The sequence below is a fragment of the Camellia sinensis genome, chromosome 1, assembly GCF_055761805.1.
Source record: "Camellia sinensis isolate YWXY chromosome 1, ASM5576180v1, whole genome shotgun sequence".
In the NCBI taxonomy this organism is placed as follows: Eukaryota; Viridiplantae; Streptophyta; class Magnoliopsida; order Ericales; family Theaceae; genus Camellia; species Camellia sinensis.
The window spans coordinates 185,384,992-185,405,996 of NC_138961.1; the positions used below are offsets into that span (position 1 = coordinate 185,384,992).

Genomic DNA, 21,005 nt, shown 5'->3' on the forward strand with positions numbered 1-21,005 from the left:
AATATCATCGAAAATTTGTAAGAATATATTATTGGAATATTCTGAACGTCAGTGAAAGTCGTCGGAATGTCTAGAATATTCGTTGGACGTCAAAAATATCGCCAAAAATTCACCAAAATGTCTAGAATATTACCAAAAAAAGAAAAAGAGCAAACTGAGAAATTAAAATGAAAAAACTTAGCAAAATGTGCTAAATATTGATAAACTGAAAGAAGAAAAAAAAAAAAAAACCTAAGAACAACAAACAACAACAATAAAAAAAAACATATGTTATTTTCAATTTTTGTAGGATTTAAACAAATAATTTCTAATATTGATCAAACTGAAAAGTAAGTTTTAAAACTGTAAAATGTTACAGTTACAAAGTATAATTATATTAAGTATTTATCCTTATTAATCAAACTGAAACTGAAAAACATGTTATGAAACTGCAAAACCGTTCTAAAGAATGATTCAATTCAGCACCAAAAAAACTGAAATTGTAAAATTTTAAAATTTTACAGTTTTCACCGCCTATAATTAAAATTCAAAAACAACTTGTTTAAAATTTGAAAATTTTCTCCATTATAACAGGAAAATAAAAGTATTAAAACTGATAGATCAAAGGAAAGAGACAGATATAAAGAGATGTTTGTACTTTGACAACTATTTTTTGGTTTAGATCTAACTGAATCTAACATAGATCTATTCAGATCAGATGTAGATCTGAGTAGATCTACTCATCTTCTTTATTGGAAACTCATCTCTTTCGCCGTCAGTGAGTACGAATCAAGGAGCTAGTGCTCGGTAGTTACCTGTGAACCCCAATCAATGTGGTTGCCGATGGTTGTAGATTAGAAAGAGAAAGAAAAAAAGAAAGGCGTCATTGTGGTCATGGTCATCGCCGATATCAAATAAAAAGAGATACAAAGAAGAAACAAGGTGTAAGGAAAGAGAAGAAGATAAATGGGTATAGAATTTTTAGATCTATCTAAAAGATTTTGAGATTAAATACAATACACACTTTTCAAAAAGTGCTTAGGGGTAATTTGCCATTTTTTTTTTTTTTTTTTTTTTTAAGATTTGAAGGTGCAGTTATTAAATATGTTTTTTTAAAAAAAACATGTTTAGTAAATTTGAGAACAAAGTGGAAAAAAAAAACTCCTCACTTTTGTAAATAAGTTCAAATAAAATATAATCGTTAAAGGGCCCAAAAACGGACCCCTTGTTTTTTATGAACATTAAGGTGCCGTTTGGTAACAGTATTGAATTTCTTATTTAATTTAATTTTTTTTTGTGTTTTAAAATTTATGATTTATTATTTTTCAGAGTGGCCTAACTACTTTAACTACCTCCCAAGATTCAAGAAAGGCTAGTTTTGCCCTTTCACAAACTCATCCTAATCTTTTTGGAAAAGCAATTTACAAAAACAAAAAACCGTGAAACCCTACTACCAGCGGTTATAAATACCCACACACCGCAACCCATAATTTTATTCTTCCTATAGTTTTAACCTAGCAAGAGAAGGTTCGTCTCTTTCTTTTCCTTTGTGTTTTTTTTTTTCTTTTTCTTCTTGAATGATTGATCTGTTATTATTCGTATTTTGTATCAACCCTATGACAATCTCAATCTTGGTGTCATGTAAATTTTATGATAGACTTTCTTTGTGTTAATGCATCTGAGATTTTCAAAAATTGTGATTGTATTATCTTCTACATGTTTGTGATTGCATGAATGTTTGTGATTGCATAACTTGAATACCATGATTCCTTCTACATGTTTTTGTTAATTTTTGTATACGTTACCATGTCCATGTTCAATGTGTGTGGTGAACTCCAGGTTTTTTTATTTTTTATTTGAATTTTTTTCCTTTTCCTTTTTTTTTTCCCCCTTTTTTATTTGATCTATCACGTTCACGGACACTGCCAGATATTTGCCCGATCTAGGTAGAGGAGCACTTTGCATGGGTTTCTTGATTAGTCGAGATGCGTGTAAACGGGTCCCAAAAAAACTGTATCATCAATTGGAACATGGACTTCTGTAAATTTTTTTTATTTGCAATGGTCTATGCCTTTCATTCTTGGTATTCTTGGTGGTTCATGCAAATTTTAGTGGCCCAGGAACTAGGGGAACCTAGAATTATTGCCCAGATTTCTGTCTAGAATTGAAGTGTGGGTAATTTTCTAGATTAATTTTTTGATTCAGTTTAGTTTAATTTTCAAAAACTGTTTGTAGACGATTTCGTTTGTTTAGTGAATTTTCAAACCAAACAATTTTTAAAAACGGTGTTTGCAGTATTACTTATTTCAATATACTGGTTTTAGAGAATAAATATTGTAAACATTGATACAAATCAGTCACACATTTAAATTTTTGTAAGTCTATGTGTCATCAATCAAACTAATTATAAATTTTGACAAAATAACTCAAGGCAATACAATCACAAAGGAAAAATGATGCAGATTTATAAAAATTAATATTAGATTGCATTTGTTATTATCTTTGAATGATATAATAAACACATTAATTTATATATTTTGTGAATGTCTCACACGTATCTTATAGTGCATTTATTTATTTTATTTTATTATAACTATTGTGTTGGCGGGGCCATATCGCATTGCGTTTCTGTGTCCTGTCCATGCTTCTTAGAGGTAGAGTTTCTTCTGTCTTGGTCTCTTTGTGAGACTATTGCAGGACAAACAAGACATAAGAAAGAAAGAAAAAAAAAGAAAAAAAAAAAACCTGTCTTCTGCATTAAATATAATGCAAAGTCCTCTGAAATTTGCAAATTCTAATTTGCTCCTTGTTGCCTTGCACTTACTATTGTATTCCTTTTGTATGTGAGTGTGTGTCTTTTTATACATAAAAAGAAGAACATGTATTAAACTATTGTCTTGTTATTTTGATTTAGCAGAGCAACATGGAGTCTCAGGTGAAGAATGCACAGGTGATACAAGTCATTGGGAGGACAGGGTCAAGAGGGCAGGTGACTCAGGTAAGAGTGATGTTTATGGATGAGTCGAAGCGTACTCTTATGAGGAATGTCAAGGGACCGGTCAGGGTTGGGGATGTTCTCACCCTGCTCGAGTCTGAAAGGGAAGCTCGAAGGCTGCGCTGATTTTCATTGCCCCCAAACAACGAATATTTCTAGTTATGGTTATCCTTTTGCACTCATTGCCATCGTGATAGTTCAGCATTATGTAATAAAGATTGTTTTTTGAAGACTGGTCTTTTTAAATGGCATATGGAGATTATTTTGCTTGAGAAATTTCTTATGATTCAACTGTTGCAGTTCTTTGGTATTAGTTACTATTGTGCCTTTTGCTCTTTTACTTTTTGGAGTAGAGATTTTTAGATGCAAAAATCTCAAATGAAGTTCCAAGACCGAATTATTGATATATCGATTGATATGTTTAATATTAATTGATATATGATTGTGTTCGATATAATCTCAGTTGAACTGGGAATTGGGAAGTGTTGGAATGTAATATTCATCTTTTCACATTGTTCCTAATATATGTCATAGCATTGGTTGTTGTCAGTTTCTTAGCGTCTGACTTTTTTTTTTTTTTTTTTTAATGGAATTATTTATTATTTATAAACATTAAGAAAATTAATCACATTCAACCATTCCATAGTGGTAAGATAATGAATGAGATCAGCCTTATTGCCTATTTACCAACCAAAATAAGTCACAGTTAATTTTATCAAATTGACTTTATCTTCTATACAATTAACCAAAACGAGTCCAGTTAGCTAGCTAGTTCCATTCATCTCGTCACTAATACATCAAGAGCTAAAATATTGAATTTTAATAGTTTAATATTTTAGTCAGGATCTTTGATTTATTTATTTAAAAAAAAAAAACAAACAAACTTACCGAAGGCCGTAATAGTTGGCACTAACATTGACCCCCCAGTAATGGTGTACACCGAATATAAAAATTATTGAAATTGCTTTATACCTAAAAGTTAATGGATAAAGTCTTTATCCTTCAATTTAATAATTGTTGTTTTTAAAAAAAAAAAAATCATTTTATTCTTTCCTCCTTTCACCCCCTTCAATTACCACCAATCCCTCATCATCGGACACCCCCCCTCCTATCGAGTTCGGATCCTCTCCAGCCTTTCCTTCGGGTGACGGCGTAGATCACTCCACTGAACATTTATGATTGAGATTAGCTTAAAAAAAAATAAAGCCACTGACACACGTCCTACCACACTCATTCACTCCTCTTTCTCTCTCTCCCCTAATCAAAAATTTAAAAAACTGTTTTAATATTTTTCATTTTATTTTCACAAGATATATATAATTTTTAATATAAAATTTTAATTTTATAAAATTAATATTATTGAAAATATACCTTTAAAATGAGACTAATATTAAATATATTTAATAAAAATTTAAAATAAATAAAAAGTAAATATTATGTTTAGTTATGTTTTCAAATTATTATTTTTTAAATATAAAAATTATTTTGATGAAAATAAACACACAAAAATCATATATTTTTGAAATTCTCAAAAACAATTTTCATTCCAAAAAAAAAAATCATATGTTTTTATTTTCTTTAAAATACAAATTCAATTTGTGCATAGATACAAATAAAATATTTTTTATTTTCTTTAAAACACAAATTTAATTTGTGCATAGGTGCAAACCAAATACAATATGTTTTTTATTTTTTTTAAAAAAAATTATAAACTTGTTTGGTTAATAAAATAAAATTAAGAGTCATTAGTTTCTAATTTAATTTTATTAAACTCGTTTGGTTAATAAAATTAAATTAAAAGTCATTAAAATTAAATTCGTTTGGTTATTTTTTAAAATTAAAACAGTTTTTTAAATTTTTTATTAGAAGAGAGAAAGATATATATATATATAGAGAGAGAGAGAGAGTGAGTGAGTGAGTGTGGTGGGATGTGTGGAAGTGACTTTATTGAATTATTTTTATTTTTTTAAAGCTAATCTCAATCATAGATGTTCAGTAGAGTGATCTGGGTCATCACCTAGAGGGAAGATTGAAAAGACACGCTGGAGAGAATCTGAACTCCCTCCTATGAACCTCTCCAACTAGCACCTCTCTTTGCAAACAAATTTTGCCATTACTTTTGACAGCTAACTATCATCTTAAAATCACTTTTAGCTAATGTCAATTGCATCTGGCAATTACCATATGCGATCATCAACAATGACCTTTTATGAGATAATCCCTTTCACTTAATTATTTAAAAAAAAATTAAATACTTAAAATACACGTATAAAAAAAAAAGAAAAAAAAAAAAGCATGTAACACTTCTTTAATGAAAAATAAATAAAAAGACATGTTTACTGTTTTTATAAATAAAAAATAAAAAAATTATAAATATTATCAAAATGGCACATTTTCATATTGACCTATAAAATGTTAACTCATTTTAACATTCTGATTTCACATCGGTTAAATTGTAGGAATTTTATTACGGTCTCAAATATTTTGCATGATAATATGCAAAAATATGAAGACAAAAACGAAATAAAACGATGTGTTCAATGTTCCGACACAGAGAGAGAGAGAGAGAGAGAGAGAGAGAGGGGGGGGGGGGAGACCTAAAAATTTTACAATCCACAAAAACATCCACAGACTTGAGAGGCTGACCCTTTTCTTCTCAGCGTTTGGTTTGCGAGAAAAGGGTGAGAAAAATCAAAATAAAAAAAGGTCATGGCGATGCTAATGCCTTCCCGATCCTTCCTGTCTGTAAGTCCTCTCTCTCTCTCTCTCTCTCTCTCTCGTGAATTCTGATACGAACGAATTACAGTTAAGGCTATGTATGTTTGGATAATAAGAATATTCAAGTAATGGGAGTGTAATTTCTGGTACCAATTCCAGAATCAAATTTCTCTACTATGTGTAATCTGATTCCACTACTTTCTCATAGGAATCATAAAAGTAGTTGGGCTTATAATTTTTATTTATTTATTTTTATCATTTTCTCATGAAGAATTTCTAACAGAAACCAAATGTTTAATTGAATTAACAGGGCATTAATAGGACTCTGTTCAAGTTGAGATGATGTTTTATTTTATGTAGAATCTTTGTTGTAATGGATGAAAAACAACTATTTTCACCTTCTCATTTGAAATCCACTTATACCAAGGCACTCAAATCCTTGCATTCATTGGTTTATATCTAAATTGTAAGTTTTTCAGTTCATTTGAAACCTACTCATAACAAGGCACTCAAATCCTTTTTTTTTTTTTTGATCAACAACAAAAGTAATTTTATGAAAAACAAGAAGGGGACAATTAAGTCCTTTTTAATGAACACAACCATTACACCAGGAAAGAACACTAAAAAGACATATACATTGCAACTATGATGCACTGACACCTCTCCGGAGGTGGCATACAGGTGTTTGACATGCTTGAGAGAGTCGAACATGTTGTGGACTCGTTGGGATATGCTAGAGACACGCTGAAGACCACTTTCAAAAAGAAAAAAAGAAAATTTAATTATTTTTACTAAAATAACATACCTAAGACATATAATGAATATTATAAATTATATGTTTTACATATGTTTCCAACATGTCATGCATTTTTTGAAAATTTGTGTGTCTGTGCTTCTTAGCATTGCACATCCTTACTTTTTTATTTATTAATTTTTAGTTTGAATCCATGAATGCAAATGCAACCTAGGAGTTGATATCTTTGGCACACTAAATACATTCAAACTAGTGCAAGACTGAGATGATAACTTGTGTGTGGGCAGTGCTACGACCGAGTTACATTCTGAATAGAAAATGTTTGTGACCATACATACAGATTTAGCAAATACATTGTTTATTAGAAAGAGAAACAAATGGAAAAAAAGTATACTAGTGAATACATTGTTTATCCTTTAGTTTTCTCTAGTCCCAGTTTTGAATTTATTAACATCCCTCCCTGCTATCTGAACATACAGACTGTCAAAGGTGTGAAGGAAATGCTTGGGACTACAATGAAAGGCTAGTGCTTATTTATTTATTTTTATTACCATCTCTTCAGCTCCTGTCCTGCAATGTTCTATACTTTTGGTATAATTGTTTGTTATTCTGTTTTCTGTCTTTTCAGATTTGCTTCAGTCAAGTAGTAAAAATCTGTGGTCTTCAAGGAAAGTGAAAAGAATCGTTCCTTTTCAGGGCTCTATAAAATTTGTACAAACTACATGTCGAATATCTGTTCCTGGGACTTCATCAATAACTAAAGAAAATGTGTCTTCAAACTTTTTGAGGGACAAGCAATTGGTTCCTGATTCAGATCCCCCAAGCATCAAAGATGTTGAGCTTTTGTACCAATTCTTTGATCAGAGGTTTCCAAATTTGACATTCTCTTAATAATAAATGCGGTTTAGAACTATGTGTATGTTTCTTCCTAGGTTCTGTTGTATTGATTATGTTCTTATTGTGCAGTACCAAACTTGTCGTTTTGACTGGAGCTGGAATAAGCACAGAATGTGGAATTCCTGATTATAGAAGGTTCTATTTCCAATTTTTTAAAGTTTATGTGGAGCATATTAGTCCCTCAAAATTTTGATTGCAACCTCCAATCATAATTTACTTGTAAAAGTATGTCTCAGGGAAGCATGAATTTCGTAGCTGTAAGCTTTTTGAAATTTTACTAATTAATAATGTGCATTCTGATTATTTTCTAGATATGAATTGTAATTCTGAATGTTAGTTTGAATTTTATTGGATCTTGTATATTTTGCCAATGTGGCAACCAAAAAGTACTTGCAGGTTGTTGCAAAAGCAAAATTTGTAAATCATTTGCAACAACTTTTGTTCTGTTTTTATTCCTTACTGGTTTTGTATATATTTCAGAATGCCGCATTTTGGTTGGCAGTAGTTGACTAGGTTTACCTTTGCCTTCTATCTTAATGTGTAGCATGTGGGCCTTCTTCACCATCAAAGATTTTCTTTCACTATGTCTTGTAATCGAATTTATTTGTTTTCCTTCCAAATCAATTGTGTATGGGTCTTCTTGTTGATTACCATCATTATCTAAAAAGAATATAATAAAATTTCTGTTGCTTATCTGGTTTTTGGGGTATTTAAATCTAAAAGAGCGTTCATGATTTGATATTCGGAGTACTTTCTAACATAGCCACTGAATTCTCAAGATTGAACCAACCAACCAACACAACCTACTTCTAGAACCTGTATTCATTCCTTCAGCTACTCGGGATGACTCGTGTTACAACTCCACCTTCTGACTCATCATTTCCTCCCAAACCAGGGGCATAACAACAAGAGGCAATACATCTACTTTAGCCATCTATTCAAACCATTCTATAGTGTGGTCCGCCCTAGGAATTCGACCACGCACTATGAGTTGGGTGAGCGGTGGGTCTCAGTACCATGGCTTTTAATGGCCTTTGATGCTTGTTCATTTCTTGGGAAGAAATGCAAGGCTTTAGTTTGTCATAAGGTTCCTCCCGTACAATGCACTGTTAAATTTGGAGTTTGCTACATTATCTTTTAATTTATAGACATTATCATTGCTACTCTAAATTCAATGCTTACAGGAATTTTTTGTTATTTTGTTTTCATTTATTTATTTATTCTTATGAATATGCTGGATTGTTTTGTTTCAATGCAGCCCAAATGGAGCTTACAGTTCTGGCTTCAGACCAATTACTCACCAGGTGATCTGAAGGCATGTGCTCTATTTTCTTGATCTGTTATCATGTTTCTTTGTGGAAGGGGTAACTGTTTCTATTTGGTTTTAGGAGTTACCTTGATCAAAAGGAAATTAGAGCGAGGAGTAATAATAAAAAGAATGAAACAATTGGGAGCAGCTCCTTATGGAGTCAAAACATTAGAGAACGACTGTGAAAGAGATGAAGATAGCCTGACATTTATTAATTATTATCCAACAAAAAAGCTACTTTCTACATCATCTATTTAATCCAAAGGCTCAACAAGGAATAAAATATCAATACGAAGAAGATATATTGCAACCTAAAAGAACATGGATATATTGATGAATCAAAGAAATTGATGTCATTCTTGAAAAAACTCGGAAATTAATAAAAAATGAAATATTTTGGATCATATAGATACATCAAGGTTTGAGAATAGATATCATGCACGCAGTGGCGGAGCCAAGAAATTAAAGCAGAGGGGGCACTTATTAATTACAATATTAAATTTTTTTATAAAAATATTTAACATAAATTTTTACCATTAACTTCAAGAAAGATAAAAAAAAAAAATTAATCAGTGTGTTTGGTTTTCGTTTTCTGAAAACTAAGTTTTTTATTTTTCGTATTTTTTTTTATTTTAGTGAATATTTTTTAAATTTTAAACAATTTTTTTACCTTTTTAGATGCACATTACTTAGATATATATCCAAATAGTAAAATATTTGTGAAAAAATATTTAAAAAAAATTAATGAATACACAAAAATACGAAAAATGTATTGAATTTTGATATTATTTTTTGGTATTTAGTGTATTTTTTTTTTAAAAAATTCACAAATATTATACTTTTTAGGTATATTTATGTTAGGTGTGTCTAAAAATTAAAAAAATTTGCTTAAAATATTAAAAAAAATTATTGAAAACATTAAAATACGGAAAATAAAAATATAGAATTTTTTGAAAACTGTTTTCTGAAAACTAGAACCAAATAAGCTAAATATTATTTGTAATTAGTGTATCATGGACAATATTAAAAAAAGTCATGGATATAAAGTTTTAAAATAAATTATATAATGATAAATTAATTTTTTTATACAAAATATGCGTAAAAATTCAATATGATAGTTATACCACGTCATCATTAACATGTGATATCACCAACCAATAGTAAAGAAACACATAGAGAATGAACGCTACATGTCAAATGTAACTAATAATTCAATAAATTTTATATTTTTATTGAGATTAATTATGTTTGCATGTCAATAGTGATAGACATCACCATTACATTGAAATTTTCATAGATAATAATATCGTAATCACTTTATTTTCAATCAAAACAACCATTTTTATCCTTATTATTTTAAAAATGTCATTGACATTTAAAATAGTATTTTTATAAATTTTTTTATTTAAAGTATTTTCTTTATGTTTGCTTTTAAAAAAAAAAAAAAATTTGCAAAACCCAGGGGGGGCACGTGCCCCTGCAAGCACACATTACAAATTTTGCAAATTTCATGCTTTGTGTATTAATTTATTTGTAATAACGAATAACTTAGATTAATAAATTTTCTATGTTTTGTGCTTCTTGTGCAACAAATAAGTTTTTGACAGTTGGTATCAGCTCCATTACATCAACGACCTGTAGCTGTGTTATAGGATTGCATACTCACTGAAAAATGAAAATTATGCTCCATTAAGTTGAATTTTTGTAGCTCACTTTAGTGATCATGACATTAATCAGTCTTACACAAGCTGGAACTAGTACGGAACGGAAATGACTTAGGTATCCCACATTTGGAGCTCGAAAAAAGGATCTGTGAAATGGCTTGAGACTGCCATTCTTCTATTTGAAACAAAGCACTTTAATATTTTGCTGAAAATATTGTGAAAATAAATAAATTTTCTTGTACTTATTTACGTGAAGTCATTTGTGGCACAAATGCTTCCTATTCATTAAAAAAGATTCAGTTCAACCCGTGCACATCATAGTGACATTGCCTCATCCCTTAATTTCATCAGTGTTCTTTGTTTTCTTGATTTTATTCTGAATTTAACTGATGGAACCATGGACATTAATCTTTCTGATACGGATCTGATGTAAAGTGAGGTTTTATTCATCTGATCCTTCCAGTCTTCCTTAAAACTACATGAAATTTTATGGTTAACATTTCCTCTTGGTTTTCAAAAATTTGGCACAATTGATCAGTTACTTGAAATAGTCCACTGTAATTGTCCTTGTTTTCATTGACTGGCTGAAACTCCATGATTAATTTATGCCCTCTTGGGATCTTCTGTGTACAGGAGTTTCTCCGTTCAACCCGGGCCAGAAGGCGGTATTGGGCGAGGAGCTATGCTGGATGGAGACGCTTCACTGCAGCACAGCCTGGTCCAGCTCATTTTGGTTTGTCATCACTTGAAAAAGCCAGCTGGATAAATTTCATGATTACACAAAATGTTGACAGGTAACCAACTTTTTTTTCATATTGAATTTCAAGGCTCTGCAGTACCCTGAGCAAAACTGATGGACCCAATTCATCAACATCTTGTACAGGCTGCACCATTCTGCTGGTAGCAACCCACTCGAATTACATGGAACTGTCTATAACGTAGTTTGTATAGATTGCTGTTTTTCTTGCTGCCGTCAATTGTTTCAAGATCAATTGAAGGCCCTTAATCCAAAGGTTAGTCTCCTGATGTACAACTCATTGATTCAGAATAATGACTGTATAATGTATTTCCCTGATACCATATGTTACATTACAGTATTTATCTATCAGAGCTCAAGAAGTGAGCCCATCACTTAAAACCATTATTGTTCTATTGGATGTTAAATTACTAAAAGTTTGTGATTTTGTCTCATTATTTAAATGTATAGGATTTGTCATGGAGTTTTGAATCCTGTGTTTTCAAATCCTGTAATTTCTTGAATATCTTATTTAACTTGGGATTCCAAAAACAATGATTTTAAAGTTAAATATCTTCATGGAAACTTTTATACTTAAATTTGCTCTTGTTACATCATGCTTTTTTGCAAGGGAATGATTAACAATGTTGGAAAAACAAAACTTATTCCCATTTTCAAGTGCTTTTCAAATTTTAAGCAGTACAATTTTGCTTCTTCATGTAGTGAAGATTTAGAACCCAACTACGATGATATAGTGCTCAGGCGAACAGAATTATGTAGAAGAATGAAATTGTGTGATGTCTTTTTTTTTTGTTACCAGATAATGATCACTTTAAATTGAAGCCAAATTTGTTTATACATAGCATTGTTTGCAAGGTGTTTGGCATTACCGGCTGTTCATAAACTTCCAGATGCATTGACCTCATGGCATGCATAAGAATAACTTTTACTATTTACCCTTTGGAAACATCTTTTATTAGTAATCAGTTCAGATCTAAAAGAATCGGCTTTGAGTTCCGTATCATGCAATGTAGTCCCATTTCTATGACGGCAGGAACAATACATATGAATCTTTTCTGTAGGTTCCGTTGCAGTTATCTTTTTGAATACTTTGTCCTATTGTATGCATTAGAATGGTAGAAATTGAATTTAGTCGTAGCCTCATAGTCATAGTTCAATTTACTCGCCCTTTATTTGAGGTGGCAATTGAATAATGTATCGTTTCCTTGCAGTGGGCTGCGGCAATTGAAAGTTTGGACTATGACAGCCGGTCAGATAAGAGCTTTGGCATGAAGCAAAGGCCTGATGGTGACATTGAGATTGATGAGAAATTTTGGGAGGAAGGTCTTCAAATCCCAACTTGCCAGAAATGCAATGGAGTGCTCAAACCTGACGTAATACATTTGACTTTTAATATATGTATTTGCAGTGTTTCAGTTTGCTTTCTTGGAGGGTGCTTATAATTCTCACCCTGAAAGAAGAATATGATTTGGTATGATTGTAGGTGATGTTGAAAAGATATGCACACTGAATAGCCAATACCTGCTGATCAAACCCTTATATCTGTCTATTGCTTTACATATTAAAACCTTAGACACTAAATGATAATTAATGTGCCCCCATTGTTCTTTGTAAAAAAGAAAAGGGAACTGTTACCGCAGATGCATTTTTAGAGGACAACATACACATACTGATCTCTTAACCTTCCTGCGTAGCGAAGTTGCATATGTTTCGATGTCGATATTATGTTGTGTTGTGATACCAAAGAAAGAAATGTGGAGTAGAACTTCCTTTGGTTATGGTCTCATTGTCATAATTTGTCATTGATTCAAATTATTTTTGCTCCACTGACAGAGAGGATCTATTATTTTTTATTGAATTGTATGGTCAGTAGGAGTTCTTTGTAGTTTCTCTTGGTTTTATATCATTGCATTTAGCTTCTCTGCGCACACACTTCCTTGAACTACATAAAAAATATATATCCCGAGGTAATCCCTTAGATGCTTGTATGTATTTGATAATTTTGAAGGTTGTCTTCTTCGGCGATAATGTCCCCAAGGATAGAGCTGATAAAGCAATGGAATCTGCAAAAGAATGTGATGCTTTCCTTGTTCTTGGATCAGCTCTCATGACCATGTCTGCTTTCAGACTTGTTAGGTACAAAATGTTGTTGCTTTTCTTTTCCTCTATTGGGTCTGTTACCAGATAAGCTTTATGTATGAAAAAAATTTGGATTCGTATTTACCTTGGAAAAATTGAATATCATATCTAATCTGAGGAAAATTTAAGAGAGTAATGTATACTGTATTTTCCTCCAAATTATTGATAATCTCTGGTTGATATGGCTCTTCAAATTGATTTTACAGAGCTGCTCATGAGGCAGGTGCTGCTACTGCAATTGTAAATGTAGGTGTGACCCGGGCTGATGATTTTGTGCCCTTAAAAATCAATGCTCGACTCGGAGAGGTCTGGTTCCTTGGAATTACTTAAGCAGCAAGTTCTTCGCAACTGGTGTGATAGCTTATCTGATCATAAAATCGCTTTGTTTGTTGGTGCAGATATTGCCAAGATTGCTTGATTTTGGTTCCCTCAGCATTCCTGCTCTCTAGTGATGGTACAAGAAAATAGATTTGATACAATATAGAGCTTGACTCTTTTAAAAGACAGCATTGCTTGAATATTTGTTGTTGCCTGATTCAAGGTCCATCATCGGCTTAATTTTTTTGTGGATGATCCATTTTGTCTTGTATGTTGTGTTAAACATTGTACGAATATTGAATTTTTTATTTTATTTTTTATTTTGGTGTATAGCTTAGCTTGTACATGTTTATATAATTTCTTTCCCGTCAAATAATGATGATGTGTTTGGAAGGAAGGAAAGTCAGCTCGTTCACTTATTAGACAAAAATGGCTTAGTGTGAGTGTTTCATTGGCTTCTCTTGTCGAAGCAAAAAATAAGCAAAAACTCACAATCAAATGCATAAATTCATTATGAGATGTACACAAAAGCAACAAATACACCACCATCAAAAGTACATTACAAGGTATTAACTTTCGCTTGCAAATGCATGAACTTTTTATAGAAGTTATTTGCAAAGTAGACCTTGCAACTTGCAAGTAGAGACAAGTCTATTTTAAAAATAGACAGAAAACATTAGAGGGGAGTAATGTTTTACTCATCATAAAGTGACAATTCTTTGGATACTGATTTAAAAGTATGTTAGAGGTTGTAACAAAAAGGATAATACTAGTTCTGCAATTGAATTGAAGCCAAGTTTGGGAATTTGTAAAAAGGTCAAAAAGTTATTCAAAAAGTTAAAAAGTTAACATTATTTACCAAAAGTCAACAATTACGGCTGCACAACTCTCAATTCGAATTTTTCTCTACAAATTAATTTTTACAATTTTTTATTACATATTTTTTTATAAAAAGTCAAAAAGTTAACCCAAACATCCATATTTTCAACCTCAAACACTCCAAACAATCCCTGAGTTGGTTGTGAACTGAGTTCGGTTTGTTAAGTAAATAAATAAACTCAAGTCAGATTATTAGTAAACGACTTAAGCTCGAGTAAACTAAACTTATTTATCTTTATTTAAATAACGTAAATAAAAATAAAAATAAAAATTATTATTGAGTTTTGAGTCCACCTTGAGCTGGATTAGTTATTGAGCCAAGCTCAATCCCTGTAAAGCTCAACTTAACAAAGTTAGTTTGCAGCCCTAAATAGTGTCCAAATGATCCAGAAAGAGAACCTATGAGCACGGATATGACCAAAGTCCTAAACGACAGTTCCAATATGGATAAATTGTGTTTTAACATTGTCGTTCATGATTATCACTATTAAATTATATTGATACAACAAATTGGTTGATTTGGCATCCAATTAACATGAATTGTCTTTGTGAGGTCACCTTGAACAATCATTTTTCAAATTTGTCATGCATCCACCAATACAAGATATCTAAACTCATTGCACAATTAATGAAACCTATAGTAATTATCGTGAATCCTATACTGATCATTTTTCAAATTTTCCATGAATCCACCAATACAAGATATCTAAACTCATTGCACAATCAATGAATCCTATAGTAATTATCGTGAATCCTATAGTGATAATGGCAACGGGGCCCACCCCAAATCATATCAGGAGTATAGCAAATCTGGGAGCTCGCTAGGGCAATGCTCATTGTCTGTTCAAATGGTTGGAAATCTTGAAATGATTCCAGTCCTCAAGACTTTCTAAATTAACACCAAGAAACACATGCATCCTAGATTTAATAGCAAGTTTGCCAAAAGCTACCCAGTTTCCATCCTCAAATAGATACACAAAATCAACAGTTTCATTCACCATTCCATCCTAGTCCCTACAAGATAGACAAAATATAGCAATTTGATAACATTTAATAGCAAGTTAGCTAAAAGTTACTCCTCAAATAGATACAAAATCAACAGTTTCATTCACCATTCCATCCTAGTTCCCTAGAAGGTAGACAAAATACAGCAATTTCAGTTCCATTGAACTCTCACTAATTTGTGGTGTTTGTTTGATTTTCACTGGTTACTTGTTCCTTGAGCTTGGCATTTGAATTTTTCCTAAAAACATTAAACTCTCACTAATTTAGGTTAATTGTTTGATTTTCACTGATTAGTTATCTTCTTGTGTGTAATTTTCCCTTTGAGATGCATTTTCTGTAGCACTAAGATATTCCCTTTAGATTAATTTTCTTTGAACACATTGGACTCTCTTTCTCTCTATGCCTTGCTTGATTTTTTCTGGCTAGTTGTCTCTTTGATTTTCTCTAACATTTGATTTTTCCCTATCCACATTAAGCTCCCACTAATTTATGTTGCTTGTTTGATTTTTATTGGATTTCTAACTTCGAATTTTATTTTTGATCTTTTGGGATATGTAGTGTTTGCTGTTTTTTAAATTATACTTAGATTTTGTATTTTAAATTCTTTGATGAACTTAGCATGGTGTTTCTTGTAAAATTATAAAATAATAATAAAAAAAAAACTAGTTTGTGAGTAGCTCATTTTTCTCTAATTTTTTCAAAATACAGAGAAAATTATGAGGAAATCAGACAAAATTGGTCAAAGCACAGAGAAATTTGAGAGCAAACCAGACAAATTTATCTATGTTTCAAAAATTTCTCTGAATTAAAATTTCTCTAGATTGAAATTTCTGTACTTCAAAATTTCTCTGGACTTTATGCTATGAAATCTTAATATGAGGGACCTTAAAAAAAAATTTTCCCAAAAATTACTTATATCTAATAATCATAACTTTTTCATTTTATTGCATTTATTTCCAAAAAAATGAATGACAAATATATTTTTAAAATTGACTATTCAATTTTTTAAGAACAAATGCAATAAAATAAAAAGATTACGATTATTGGATCACACTAATTTTTTTCACGAATAGTATACATTTAGAGTTCTACGAAATGAACGGTTTGGATTATCAAAATAAAACTCGTGGTGGGCCTTACAGGCTCTTTAAGTTTTTTCATGTTGAGATCCCAACATGAAAGAAACTCAATCCTAAAATATTTAAATTGTTTGTACATAATGTATGAGAGTTCTTATACAACCAATTAAAACAAGGGCAAATTATATACTATATTTTCTGAGATTTACTTAAAATACGGATTGCCCTATATTTTTTGAAAAATTACAAATATCTCTTTATCATAAATTTTTTATTTAACAAAATTAACTAAAAAAATAAAATTTTTAACTGTTCTCCTATATAATAATAAAATTATCTGAATTATTAATTGAAATAAATTTATGATATAATTAAAAATTGTTAATTGACTTAATAATTTATTAATAAAATGGACCATTTATTATAAAATTAAAAATTTCAAGAAGCGAAATATAATTTTTAAAATAACAAAAATAATTTATTTTTTAAGTAAAACTCATGAGATATATTTATAATTTATCCATAAAACAATGTTAACCAATACCCTTTTCAACGCACTCATTAACCAAACCCATAATAAAAAGCAAATTCCCGACACTTCAACTATTATCAAACTTCTATTCCAAATCTAATTTTAAAATGAAAAAATTTAAAAGCGCAATTATTATTATTATTTTTTATTTCTTTTATTTTTTATTATTTTAAGATTTGAAGGTGCAATTATTAAATATGTTTTAAAAAAAACAATACGTTTTAAAAAAAACATTTTTAGTAAATTTGAGAATAAAGTGGAAAAAAACTCCTAATTTTTTTAAATAAGTTCAAATAAAATATAATTGTTAAAGGGCCCAAAAACGGACCCCTTGCTTTTTTATGAACATTAATTGAATTTCTTGTTATTTTTTTTAAATTTTTTTTTTTTTTTGTGTTAAAATTTATGATTTATTATTTTTCAGAGTGGCCTAACTACTTTAACTACCTCCCAAGATTCAAGAAAGGCTAATTTTGCCCTTTCACAAACTCATCCTAATCTTTTTGGAAAAACAATTTACAAAAACAAAAAACCCTGAAACCCTACTACCAGCGGTTATAAATACCCACACACCACAACCCATAATTTTGTTCTTCCTATAGTTTCTGCCATTGTTTGATCTCTCATATTTAACCTAGCAAGAGAAGGTTCGTCTCTTTCTTTTCCTTTGTGTTTTTTTTTTTTTTTTTCCCCTTATGATTGATCTGTTATTATTCGTATTTTGTATCAACTCTATGACAATCTCAATCTTGGTGTTTCATGTAAATTTTATGATAGACTTTGTTTGTGTTAATGCATCTGAGATTTTCAAAAATTGAGATGCTATGAATGCATAACTCGAATACCATGATTTCTTCTACATGTTTTGTTAATTTTGTATACGTTACCATGTCCATGTTCAATGCGTGTGGTGAACCCTAGGTTTTTTTTCTTTATTTAATTTTTTTTTCCTTTTCCTTTTTTTTCTTCACCTTTTTATTTGATCTATCATGTCTGTGGACTCTGCCAGATATTTGCCCGATCCACGTAGAGGAGCATTTTGCATGGGTTCCGAAATTAGTCGAGATGTGCGTAAACGAGTCCAAACACCCAGTCATGAAAAAAAAAACTATATCATTGATTGGAACATGGACTTTTGTAAAAAAAATTTATCTGCAATGGTCTATGCCATCTCATTCTTGGTATTCTTGGTGGTTCATGTAAATTTTAGTACCCCAGGAACTAGGGGAACCTAGAATTATTGCCCAGATTTCTGTCTAGAATTGAAGTATGGGTAATTTTCTAGATAAAATTTTTGACTCAGTTTAGTTTGATTTTCAAAAACTGTTTGTAGACGGTTTTTGTTTGTTTTAGTGAATTTTCCCCCATATTTTAATCAAACCGAACAATTTTTGAAAATGGTGTTTGCAGTATTATTTACTTTAATATACTGGTTTTAGAGAATAAATATTGATACAAATCAGTCACTTATTCAAACGTGTCCTACAATTTAAATTTTTGTAAGTCTGTGTCATCAGTCAAACTAATTATAAATTTTGGCAAAATAACTTAAGATAATACAATCACAAAAGAAAAATGATGTTGATTTATAAAAATTAATATTAGATTGCATTTGTCATTGTCTTTGAATGATATAATAAACAAATTAATTTATATATTTTCTGAATGTCTCACACATATCTAATAGTGCATTTATTTATCTTCTTTTTTATAATTATTGTGTTGGCAGGGCCATATCGCATTGCGTTTCTGTGTCCCTGTCCATGCTGCTTAGAGGCAGAGTTTCTTCTGTCTTGGTCTCTCTGTGAGACTATTGCAGGACAAACAAGACATAAGAAAGGGAAAAAAAAAAAAAAAAAAAATCCTTTTTCTGCATTAAATATAATGCAAAGCCCTCTGAAATTTGCATATGCTGATTTGCTCCTTGTTGCCTTGAACTTACTATTGTATTCCTTTTGTATGTGTGTGTGTGTCTTTTCATACATAAAAAGAAGAACATGCATTAAACTGTTGTTTTGTTATTTTGATTTAGCAGAGCAAAATGGAGTCTCAGGTGAAGAATGCACAGGTGATACAAGTCATTGGGAGGACAGGGTCAAGAGGGCAGGTGACTCAGGTAAGAGTGATGTTTATGGATGAGTCGAAGCGTACTCTTATGAGGAATGTCAAGGGACCGGTCAGGGTTGGGGATGTTCTCACCCTGCTCGAGTCTGAAAGGGAAGCTCGAAGGCTGCGCTGATTTTCATTGCCCTCAAACAATGAATATTTCTAGTTATGGTTATCTTTTTTGCACTCATTGCCATCATGATAGTTCAGCATTATGCAATAAGGATTGTTTTATGAAGATTGGTCTTTTTAAATGGCATATGGACATTATTTTGCTTGAGAAATTTCTTATGATTCAACTTTTGCAGTTCTTTGGTATTAGTTACTATTGTGCCTTTTGCTCTTTACTTTTTGGAGTTGAGATTTTTAGATGCAAAAATCTCAAATGAAGTTCTAATACTGAATTATTGATATATCGATTGATATTGTTTAATATTAATTGATATATGATTGTGTTCGATATAATCTCAGTTGAACTGGGAATTTGGAAATGTTGGAATGTAATATTCATCTTTTCACATTGTTCCTAATATATGTCATAGCATTGGTTGTTGTCAGTTTCTTAGCGGCTGGCTTGTTTTTTTTTTTAATGAAATTATTTATTATTTATAAACATTAAGAAAATTAATCACATTCAACCATTCCATAGTGGTAAGATAATGAATGAGATCAGCCTTATTGCCTATTTACCAACCAAAATAAGTCACAGTTAATTTTATCAAATTGACTTTAGCTTCTATACAATTAACTAAAACGAGTCCAGTTAGCTAGCTAGTTCCATTCATCTCGTAACTAATACATCAAGAGCTAAAATATTGAATTTGAATAGTTTAATATTTTAGTCAGGATCTTTGATTTATTTATTTAAAAAAAAAAAAAAACAAACTTACCGAAGGCCGTAATAGTTGGCACTAACATTGACCCCCCCAGTAATGGTGTACACCGAATATAAAAATTATTGAAATCGCTTTATACCTAAAAGTTAATGGATAAAGTCTTTATCCTTCAATTTAATAATTGTTTTTTTTTTTTATAAAAAAAAATCATTTTATTCTTTCCTCCTTTCACCCCCTTCAATTACCACCAATCCCTCATCATCGGACACCCCCCCTCCTATCGAGTTCGGATCCTCTCCAGCCTTTCCTTCGGGTGACGGCTTAGATCACTCTACTGAACATTTATGGTTGAGATTAGCTTAAAAAAAAATAAAACCACTGATACACGTCCTACCACACTCACTCACTCCTTTTTCTCTCTCTCCCCTAATCAAAAATTTAAAAAACTGTTTTAATATTTTTCATTTTATTTTCACAAGATATATATATATATATATATATATAATTTTTAATATAAAAATTTAATTTTATAAAATTAATATTATTGAAAATATACCTTTAAAATGAGACTAATATTAAATATATTTAATAAAAATTTAAAATAAATAAAAAGTAAATACTATGTTTAGTTATGTTTTCAAATTATTATTTTTTAAATATAAAAATTATTTTGATGAAAATAAACACACAATATATTTTTGAAATTCTCAAAAACAATTTTCATTCCAAAAAAAAAAAAAAATCACATGTTTTTATTTTCTTTAATATACAAAGTCAATTTGTGCATAGGTACAAATAAAATATTTTTTATTTTCTTTAAAACACAAATTCAATTTGTGCATAGGTGCAAACCAAATACAATATGTTTTTTATTTTTTTTTAAAAAAATTATAAACTTGTTTGGTTAATAAAATAAAATTAAGAGTCATTATTTTCTAATTTAATTTTATTAAACTCGTTTGGTTAATAAAATTAAATTAAAAGTTATTAAAATTAAACTCGTTTGGTTATTTTTTAAAATTAAAACAGTTTTTTAAA

General features: G+C 30.3%; 1 protein-coding gene, 1 long non-coding RNA gene and 1 other non-coding gene across 4 annotated transcripts; all 3 read left to right on the forward strand.

Annotated features, from left to right (window-relative positions):
- Nucleotides 1-1,434: 1,434 nt before the first annotated feature.
- Nucleotides 1,435-3,287, forward strand: LOC114294810 (uncharacterized). Its single transcript, XR_014329100.1, has 2 exons — nt 1,435-1,506; nt 2,897-3,287. It is a non-coding gene; the product is annotated as an uncharacterized LOC114294810 (transcript).
- A 2,144-nt stretch (nt 3,288-5,431) lies between these two features.
- Nucleotides 5,432-13,860, forward strand: LOC145800672 (NAD-dependent protein deacylase SRT2-like). 2 transcript variants are annotated; one of them, XM_082890401.1, is made up of 12 exons: nt 5,483-5,719; nt 6,734-6,834; nt 6,926-6,968; nt 7,075-7,312; nt 7,413-7,478; nt 8,602-8,647; nt 10,950-11,110; nt 11,200-11,329; nt 12,285-12,446; nt 13,082-13,209; nt 13,419-13,518; nt 13,611-13,860. In XM_082890401.1, exons 3-12 carry the CDS (start codon nt 6,947-6,949, stop codon nt 13,659-13,661), a joined length of 1,104 nt encoding a protein of 367 aa, XP_082746527.1. In that variant the 5' UTR covers nt 5,483-5,719; nt 6,734-6,834; nt 6,926-6,946; the 3' UTR covers nt 13,662-13,860. The 2 variants fall into 2 exon arrangements, with proteins under 2 accessions (XP_082746524.1, XP_082746527.1); XM_082890398.1 differs by lacking the exon at nt 6,734-6,834 and having other exon boundaries at nt 5,432-5,719.
- Nucleotides 13,861-17,615: 3,755 nt separating this feature from the next.
- LOC145790426 (uncharacterized) lies at nt 17,616-19,655 on the forward strand. The gene is made up of 2 exons (XR_014329101.1): nt 17,616-17,672; nt 19,061-19,655. It is a non-coding gene; the product is annotated as an uncharacterized LOC145790426 (long non-coding RNA).
- Nucleotides 19,656-21,005: the final 1,350 nt, after the last annotated feature.